Genomic DNA, 10,392 nt, shown 5'->3' on the forward strand with positions numbered 1-10,392 from the left:
AATCTTTTATTAAACTCAAAAGATTAGCAGCATCAGAATGAGAAGCTTTAGCAAAGATGAGGCAGTCATCTGCAAAAAGCAAATGACTGATACTTGGAGCATCTTTGCAGACCTTGAGGCCATGAATAAGGTTGTTACTTTCATCATGGAGGAGATACCTAGAGAAAGTTTCCATGCAAATGATAAACATGTATGGAGACAGGGGATCTCCCTGTCTCAGACCCCTTGACGGTCTGAAAGATTTGCATGGAGAACCATTTAACATAATAGATATACTTGTGGTACTTATGCATTGGTGTATTAGATCACACCAATGCTCAGAGAAACCAAAAGCCTTTAAGATATCTCTTAGGAACACCCATTATACCCTGTCAAAGGCCTTAGACATGTCAAGTTTAAGGCCCATGACACCCCATTTGTCCCTTTTCCTTTTCCTTTTCATGGTATGAACCAATTCATGAGCAATTATGACATTATCATGTATGTTCCTGTAGGGACATATGCAGCTTGATAAGGGCTTATCATTTTGCTTAATAATGGTTTCATTCTATTTACAATAATCTTAGAAATAATTTTATAACTAGAATTACATAAAGAAATAGGTCTGAATTCAGAGGGACTAGATGGGTTATCTGTTTTTTGAATTAAAGATAGAAAAGTGTGATTCATCTCTTTAAACAAATGTTTAGATTCAAAGAAACTATTGACAGTTTTCCATAAATCATTGATTAAAAGATCAATATTTTCCTTATAGAAACCAGGTGGAAAACCATCCGGCCCTGGCGCAGTCCAGGGTGTCATTTGGTTTATAGTATCAACAATTTCCTGCTTAGTAACAGGTCTAAGCAAGTTAAGATTGTCAATATCAGAAATGCATGGGTCAATGCAATTAAGTAATTCCACATTTCTATAAGGATTAGAAGTAGTTCCTATTGAACTGAAGTGGTTTATCAAAAGGGTTTCAAGATCAGCTCTCTCATTAACCCACTGCCCATTATCCAACTTAAGAGCACTTATATGGTTAAAGTGTTTTCTTCTGTTGGCATAATTATGATAATAACCAGTATTCCTGTCAAAGGATCTGAAGTACTCTTGTCTAGATTTTTGAGCATAAAAGTCTTCTTGAACTTTTTGCCAATGATCTAAGTCAAACTCTACTTGTTTAATCAATTCCACATTCTCTGGGGAATGAGGAAGATTAGTAAGATCATTGAGATAACTGTTAATATATTTCACTTTATTATTTATATTACCAAAATGTTGATTATTCCAAAGTTTAAGGTCATGTTTAATGAACCTTAGTTTGTTGGTGAGTTGAAATGGGGAAGATCCCCTGACTTCCTTAGAGTAGGCATTAGAAATAATCTCTCTAACAGAAGGATCACTACTCCAACATTTGAAATATTTATAAGGCTTACTACCTTGATAAGACAAAGGATTAGTCTCCAAGATAATGGGTATATGGTCACTGCCAATAGTATCAATATGGTGAACTCTTGAAGAACCATATTGATTGAGCAAGTAACCATTACCAAGAGCCATGTCTAACCTAGCGTAGATACAATCAACTTCAGACTGCCTATTACTCCAAGTAAACTTATTACCAGAGAATCCTAAGTCAGAAAGATCAGCCCTATCTATTATAGTCTGAATTTCAGGAATCTCAGTAGTAGTAGGGGAAGAAAAAGTAGATCTTTCATGGGCATCCATAGTGATATTGAGGTCACCAATGATTTTTCTTCAATGTATTTCCATTGTTCCATTTTATCATCATGGTATACAGAACCATAAAGAAAAGTAACTAGAAACTCTGGTTTACTTGGATCATCAGAAATTAAAACATTAGTCATTTTATCAGTTTTTTGAACAATTTGACATTGAAAGCCAGTTTCCACAGTAAAGAAATGCCACCAGACATCCCAATAGATGGGAAGACCCAAGTCTTTGGAAAATTGAATCTCCTAAGATATTGATTCATCTTAGAAGAATCATTTTTAGTTTCACATAGAAAAATCATGTCAGGGTTTTGACTCCTGATCAAAGTTCATAGTGAATTTCTGGTAGTAGGGTTTCCAAATCCCTGTACATTCCAAGATAAAATTCTCATTTTTAAAGTCATAGAACCAGATAGAAAAGACTTAAGCTTAAAATTAATACAAACAATATGAATACCAGGCAACAAAATTATATTAAATCCCCTAACAAAAACAGGATACAACATTTGGAATTACCAGCACTCGTGAGAAGATTAGCTTTCCTAATAGGGGTCTGAGGAAGAGTATAGTGAGCAACAACAACCAAATTATCAAATTTGGTGAAAAGGAAATCACAAGTGGTATGGATGATGTAGTTATCAGAACAATGGTTATTTTCCCCTAAAATTAAATCACACCCAAATAATCGATTCAAGATAAAAAAGCAGGACACGATGGGATAATAAATAATAGAAGAAAAGCAAGCTAGATTGAAATTAGTTTTGTAAAGGAGAAAGGGTAATTGAAAAACCTGATTTGTTGCACTTTGATTCATTCTTATAGCAGGGATTTGATGCATCAGGGGATTTGATTCTCTATCTCCATTCTCTACATCTACCATGTTCAAATCGGAACCTCCATGACCAGTAATCTCGAGCTCTGATTGATCTCCTCTGCCATTAATCATCACAGTTGAAGAATCTTCAAAGTTAGGGTTAGGGATTTGGGAGTTCATCTCGAGCAAAACATAATTATCCTCTAAACCCGAGTCCTTGCTTCTTTTATTCTTCTTGGAATCTGGATCCTCCTCACCCGAACCGTCCGACCCGTTAACCATATTATCAGAACCGTCACCTCCTACATTGCCTGACGCATTGTTATGCATTGTTTCAACCATATGTCCATGCTTGGCATAATATTCTTCAAAAGCGGACTCTGTCATCCCAAAAATGAAGATGTTCCAAGCACGTTCGTCACACAACTCAGCATTATGATCAATCGTAAAACATTCAGAACAGATTTTCCTGGGTTGTTTTTCAAAATGATATCTGCACCAGACCTTTTCTTTTGCAGCATTGAAGAGCCAGTTTCCTCTTTTAAGAGGCATACTGAGATCGGCAATTCTATCTTTGCAGTGACTACTCTTCCTCTAATTGTATAACCCCTTTGGCCATCTTCTTGAATCTTTCTACCAATATCCTGGCATAACTTGTTGATGATGCCATCATCCAAGTGTTCAAGATATAGTCCTTTGAACATAACCTAAAAAATTTGTTTGCTGAAATCATATTGTTCGATTGGAATCATGTTGTCATAAACCCTCAAAACAACAAGATGTTCATGTAAAATCCAGGGAACCTTTGACAGAACATCCTGAACAGCATTCGCAGTTTTGAACTTAAACACAAAGAGGTTCCTTCCCATAGTGTGAATTTCTACTTTTCTTAGTCGCCTCCAAATAATATTAACATCCCTCTGAATCTTATCATATTCGATATCATCTTCAGAGATTACTTTCCCAATGAGACTGTTGGCCCAGTTGTTAGAGGATGCAGCAATTTCTTCTTCAGATATCAAACTTCCTCTATTGCGAATGAGATGAGCACTACCCAAGTTTGAGTTTTGGAATCGTCTTGTGAGGGCAGCAACTTGGAGGCTGGAGTTTTGAGACATATTGGGATCGAAAAGGATATTGATATTTCTAATCGTGGTTGAGCAAATATAAGATGGGGATATCTTTTTGTTTGTAGAAGTTGTCTCTTTATAAGAGTTTTTACTTTTAGGGTTTGTGGGACGGCAATCCGATATGTATAGAAACTTTCCAAGATGATTCAAATCAGTTGAGCTATTCGCGTAACATTTTAAGAGCGAATATGCAAAAATATAGGGTTTCAGTTTAGGTAAGTGGAATTCAAAATTTTGAATTACCAAAAATTGCGCCCTGTAATTTTTAAGAATGACCAAATTGACCTTTGATTTCTGAGAACCGAGTTGATGGAGAACAAGATGAAACTTTTGATTTGAATGCGAAGTATGGTTGAGAATAGCATCAGCAGCGAAGCCTACAGCTTCATGAATCAATCCTTGCGAGCACCAAATTGAGAGAACCACAATGATGAGAGTTATACGGCCGTTGAACATGTCCATATTTAAGATATGGGAAACACTAATGTTTCTAATGATATAGAAGAGAATCAAATCAGCACCACTGCTCTCACTGAAGACCACAACTGGTACACTACTGGAATGGATTAAAGCACTACAAATCACGAACTTAGTTCTTCATAACACACAGAGACATAGATTAGAACACAAATAAGATTATCTTTAGACAGAAAAGAAATCTACAAAAAAGTAAAAGAAAGATTAATAGAAAGCCATAAACTTTAATAAAACACCTAACATGTGATGAAATAACATGTTGAAATCATCTAGGCAAGGAAATCAGAAGAGATCAAGATTAAAGTTTAATAATTTTTTCATCGATTTAAGCGACTGAGTTAATTCACTTTTCCCCCGATCCTCGGAGCCCCCTCCTTCTTTTTCTTGATTCTCAGAATTAATATTAATATGTGAGGTTTTAAACATATTCCAGTTATTGCATTTATCTAGATAATTATTTACGACCAAAACAAATATAAGATCTTTTCGTCCTTTTGTACAACCAACATGGAAAAATCCGAGGTTGAAATTAAGACTGGAAGATCTTATAGATATATTTATTGATCGAAGATGAGAGAACCATAAAGAGAATGGCCGGAAAGAAATGAAGAGAAGAGGAGGGTGTCCAAAATCAAAGAACCTAAAAGCTGATGCGTCAGGAGAGTGGGCGATTAGTTTAATGTATTCATTTAAAGATGTTACGATTGTTAGTTTATATGCATTGCATCTAAAAATATACTAACATTCTTCTTGATCTCCTCTATACACACACGTCTCTATCTCTGATTCTCTTTCTCACACACTCTCTTGAATCCTGTCTTGAATCTTGGTACGTTGTTGTTTTTCTCTGTCTAATCTCTCGGCTCTATCTTTTGGTTTCTCTCTCCTATCCTTCTAGGTTAAAGGAATGTTTGGTACACTCTTATCTATCTTCAATGTAAAAAACAAAACAAAATCATACGTATGGATTACCCAGAGTTAAAGAGAAGCTATAATCTTACAAGCCATCTATCTACTTTTAGCTTAGAAATACTCCTTTTTTCTTTTGAAATATTTTGTAGAAGGACGTATGAATAGGATATAGATCGGGGAATATGCACTTAATGAAAAGAGGTTGTAGACTAACCGAAATAAAATTTGGTCGTTTATATATTTTTATTGAAATACTCTAATGAAAATGATAAATGATCTCCCATATTTATGAAATAAATTCTTAATAACATGTGTTTACGGTGCAGTTGAAGCAGGAGAAAAAAATAGCTCAATGGTCTCATATTCAGATCTTAACGGGATATGTACAAAAATCAAGGGCCTTAATTTGAGACTTGAATATAATTTTGGATCCAAGAGAAAAGCAAGGGGGCAATAATACAAGCTCAAGCAGTAAAACATTCGTCAGACACATAATAGACTCTCTGGGGCTCCAAGGCACGGGTTATGAAGGTGCTCCTTTCATATGGTCGAACAACAGAAGTGGAGATGCTAATATCTGCGAAGGATCGATAGGGCCTTAATATCTTATCAATGGATTCAATCATTTCCAAATACAAAGGTAAGTCACCTAACCAGAGTGGGATCCGACCACACTCCTATCCTTCTGGATTCCAACCCGGAAATACTTAGACTTCATAAGCCTTTTAGATACCTTAGGTCTTGGCTCTCCCATCCTTCCCTCTCAAAGCTTGTCGAAGCATTTTGGAGTCTACACTCTTCCATTCATCTAAAAATCTTGCTTCAAACTTGAAATCTCTTTCCTCGGATCTAGCCCAATGAAATTCTGATGTTTTCGGAAACATCCATAAAAATATAAAAACCCTTAATAGGAAAATATATAACATTCATAACTCTGGAAACATTTCCTCCAAGATAGATATCCTCAAAAATCTCCAAGATGAGCTAAGAAAATGGTACGAAATTAGAAACGATTATTACCGTCAACTCTCAAGGGATAAATTCTTCAATGAATATGACCAAATACTGAATATTTTCATGCCTCTGCTTCAAATAGGAAAAATAAAATAATGCAATCCATTCTCTCAGAGAACCTTCAGGGATCTGGATTTCTGATCGGAACCAAATATACTCTCTCCTAATCAGTCATTTTACCCAAATCGGCACTTCCAAAATGCAGAATTACAATGTAGACCTAGCCGAAATTATACACCCTTGTGTTTCTGATTCGAAAAACTTAGTCTTAACCCAAATTCCTCCAAAAGAAGAATCCCCTCGGGGAGTGAAATATTTCACTGGTTGTAAGCGAGAGAAATACTTCTAGGGTTTGCAAGCGCCTAGAGATGTAGGCAACTAGACGACCCTGCGAACTTCACAGTAGAGATTTTGATATCTTATAAACTCGAATACATGGACGCTGCGTTATCCGGGAAGCAAATTTTTCGAACTCTGGATTTTAACATGTTGCGAATCGTACATCCTACAACAGTTTTGATGATGTTTTCTCTCCATCTTTTGTTGCGGACTGAACGTCCTGGCAACAACTTCATCAGTCTTTCTAGTGATGCAGTTTTAGTGGTTTCAGAGAGTAATAACTATACTCAAACTGCAAAACCGGACTGCAGTAGTTTTGATCAACTGGAGTGCAATAACTGCGATTAACTGGACAGCAGCAGCTGCGATCAGCTGGACTCCAACGACTGCGATCAAAACTGGATTGCAACAGTTGCGATCAACTGGACTACAACGGTTATTGTTGAAGGCGTCCAAACTGCCTTTCTTTTGAACACGATTTTGAAGCTTTATGTACCACTTTTCTCAATGGGAAAACACGATTCCTTTTCTCGTATATCAAGATGAATACAATTTACTTCAGCACTGAAGTGACACGCCAGCATGCCACGTCAGCATGTCGTCAGCCAAAGGTGATAGAGACAGAATATTCTAGGCATATTCCGTTACCGTTGTAACTCCGTCAGAATATCCCTAGAATATTACGTTAACCATATAACGTTGTCAACTAACCATAACGCCGTCAGAACATTCCTATCGGCGTCAACATATTCAGTTACCTGCGTCAGCAACAACAGTTAGCCGGCGACGGCGTCTTCCCAAGCGACACATCTTCTCCGGCAACGACATAAAATCTGTGTGCCAGTGGCGTCACCCGGCGGCCCTAGGCGGCGACACTATCCGGCGACGATTACCGACCGGCAACAATAGTGATGTTCATATACTTCGCGGAGCATCCTGATTCTGTATTCCCATGGATGTTTACGCCCTACCACTATTTACTGAAGGATGTTTGCGGCCCACCTAGCCGGACGGAGCCGACTTAGCCAGCTGAGCCGTTAGCCGAGTCAAGCCAATGGGTCGCCTTATTTTTCAGCCCTATGCTATTAACCTTGCGGATTTTCACACCCCACTTCGTGGGCTTATCCAACTACACTCATCTCCTGGGTTTAGTGATAGGTGTCTAAAACACCTAATTTTATATCTAGTATTTATGCTTTCTTTGCTATTATCCTTGTGAATTCAATCTCTTATGTTTGGTTTTGAGTTATTAGGTGCAATGTAGTCCTTGGGAGAAAAAGAAGGAGAAAAAGTCCATTTGGAGCGAAAACGGAAAAAAAAAGATCAATTCATAGGCGAGCGATGGAGCCGGCTAAGGTTGCACAAGAAGGATGTGAAGAATAAGCTATCAGTTTCCCGTAGCTGACAGTTGAGCTGAAAGAGAGTTAGGCTGTCAGTTCTCTAAAACTGACAAGCCAAAATGATAACTGGGTGGCCTGTATCCAATTGCTGGTTGCTTTGAGTAATTCCCATCATTACCTGAACCTAAAATTCAGAGAAACGCACATTTCTTTCTTCATTTCACCTGAGAAAATGGCTGCTGATAAAGAAGAGCTCGATGATGGCTGCAATGGAACCGAGTAAGGATGATAAATCTCAGAACTGGTGAAGGTTATTGTTGCAGTGATGGTGAAGATGAAGTTGTTGTCAACTGGCAGTTGAGTTCGAACTATAGTGAAGAAGAGTTTGAATTTGAAGTTGATAAGATTAGGTTTGCTGCTAATGGAAGAATTGAATCTGAGAAGAAGGAATTGGTGATATAATTGATATGGGTTTGCCATGAAATAATCGAAATAAGGTTTGATTGAATCTGAAACAAAGAAATTGAGGGTTTGATGTGGATCTGGAAGCTAGGGTTTGGAATGATTAACTGCCACTGCTTTTGATTTGAGAGAGAATGAAGATTCTAATGGGTTTTGCTGGATGGAGATTTAATTAGATAGTGCAGGTGGTGGAGCTGTGAGAAGAACTGGACTTTGGGGTTGTTGAGTCTGTTGCTGCCGATGATTTCAGGCAAGAGTTGAAGTGCAGGTGGTTTTGATTTTGAGCTCGATATCTGGTGTTTGTGGTGGTTGAAATGCACAGAAGAGGGTTTTTGAGTTTGTGTTTTAGTTGGCAGAGTCTTGTGGAGTGGCAGATGATGGTGCAAGAAGCATTGCAGGTCATGGAATTCAGGTGAAGTTGATGCTGTTAGTGCCGATGGCAAGGGCCTGAGTTAATGGAAGCTGAGTTTGTATGGCAGTAATTTGAGCAAGTGATGAATCTGAGAGGTTGAAGTTGGTGTTGAGGTGCAGGTGGTGCTACTATGGAGCTGCAGAGAATGTCAGTCGTTGGTGCTTGGACGATGAAGCTGACTGAATGAGCAGATAGGTTTGAAGCTACAAAATGAGCTTAGATGCATTCTAGGAGCTTTGCAGATAAGAAAACCTGGGTTGATAGTTAATTGCAGCTGAGTTGCAGCCATGTAACATATGAGAGGAAGCTGTGTTTACTGCCGCAGATATTGGCATTACAGGATCAGCTGGAAGAATGAATGAGTTATGAGCCGATGGAGTTCTTGTTGGCTTGCAGAAGAGGAGTCAGTGCTGCTGAGAAGGTGGAATCGTTATGGTTGAATTTGGTGGTGCAGTTCAAAGCAGAGATGGGTCGATGGAGAAATCAAGAGAAGAATTTGAGCAGTGGGTTGTAATGGCCGAGAGTTAAGAGGTAAGTGTTGATTTGGTGCTTTTGGTATGCAGAGATTTGCAGGAACTGAACTGAAACGGGTAGCTGTTAGTTTGATGGTTGTTCAACAGGGAAATGGAGAAGAAGATGGTTGGGTTCAGTTTGCTGTCATCGGTTCACAACCATGAATGATTCAAAAAGACAAAGAAAACAAGTGGGTTTTGGTCGAGAAATGGATTGAGGGGTTTCTACTAGTTGTTGTTGCTGGTGTAAGAAAGTGATGAGCTCGAGGTTCAACAGAAGCTGAGTTCTTTTATTCAGGTGGCATGATTGATTCTGCAGCTGAAATGGCTTGGTGGTGCTGGTTCAAAGGGATTGCAGGCCATTGCAGGTTTGAAATTAAGATGGATATGAAGAATCGGAGAAGAAATCTGGGAGCTGTTGCTGCTTGAGTGCCTGGTATAAGAAGATTTAGTTGATGGCAGTAGACTGGGGGTAGTTCTGATGGGTTTGAGTGATAGAATGAAGCTGAAATGGTAAGTGGATGGAGTATAGAATGTATTGAGCAGACAGTGATATTACAGCTGCAGTGTGGTGGTCTGGAGGTGACGAATGCAATTGCAGGAGATAGGGGTTGTTAACTGGAGGTGCAATAGCTGAGGCAGTGTTGGCTGCAATGGATTGGCAGTTGCAAGTGTAGCAGCTGGGAATGGAGCAGCTGAAATGATGCAGGTGTGGAGCCAAAGGATATGGCGTTGTTGCAGGTAAGAAGAGAATGGTGATGTTGTTTCCATGGGACTGGAATCGGTGTAATGCTGCCTATGATTGTTTAGATGGAGAATGAATGAATGTTGTGGGTGTGAAACTGTGAATGAATATGAATTGCAGGGAAGGAAAGTTGGATTGGCGTGAAATGGGTATGCTAGAAGAGGCTGAATTGGCTTGTCAGTTCCATGGGACTGACAGGCTTAGTAAATTTTAACTGGGCTTAATACCTTGTGGGCTGTTTGGAGGCGGATCAGTTTTTGGCAGAGTTGGACAGGGCTTGGCCTGTCTTGAGATTTTGGTCGAGATTGAAGTCTCAGGATATATAATCATTCATAGGAGAAATATAATGAGGGGGTCCATGAGAGAAAATCTTCTCTTCTATTTTTGCCTAAGGTTTAGAAACATGATAGGTTTTCTTTTCCTTCTTGTCATGAACTCCACTCAGATGTTTAGATAATTCTCTTTTGGTTAAGGAATAAGTTGGAGTTCCAACCATGATATTTATGCAATGAATTAGTTT

At 38.5% G+C, this 10,392-nt stretch overlaps 1 protein-coding gene across 1 annotated transcript; it reads right to left on the reverse strand.

The window, feature by feature from the left end:
* Positions 1 to 465: 465 nt before the first annotated feature.
* LOC113312852 lies at positions 466 to 1,710 on the reverse strand. Its single transcript, XM_026561586.1, has one exon. It carries the CDS (start codon positions 1,708 to 1,710, stop codon positions 466 to 468), a length of 1,245 nt encoding a protein of 414 aa, XP_026417371.1.
* Between the last annotated feature and the right edge of the window lie 8,682 nt (positions 1,711 to 10,392).

This window comes from Papaver somniferum, chromosome 9 (assembly GCF_003573695.1).
Source record: "Papaver somniferum cultivar HN1 chromosome 9, ASM357369v1, whole genome shotgun sequence".
NCBI lineage: Eukaryota > Viridiplantae > Streptophyta > Magnoliopsida > Ranunculales > Papaveraceae > Papaver > Papaver somniferum.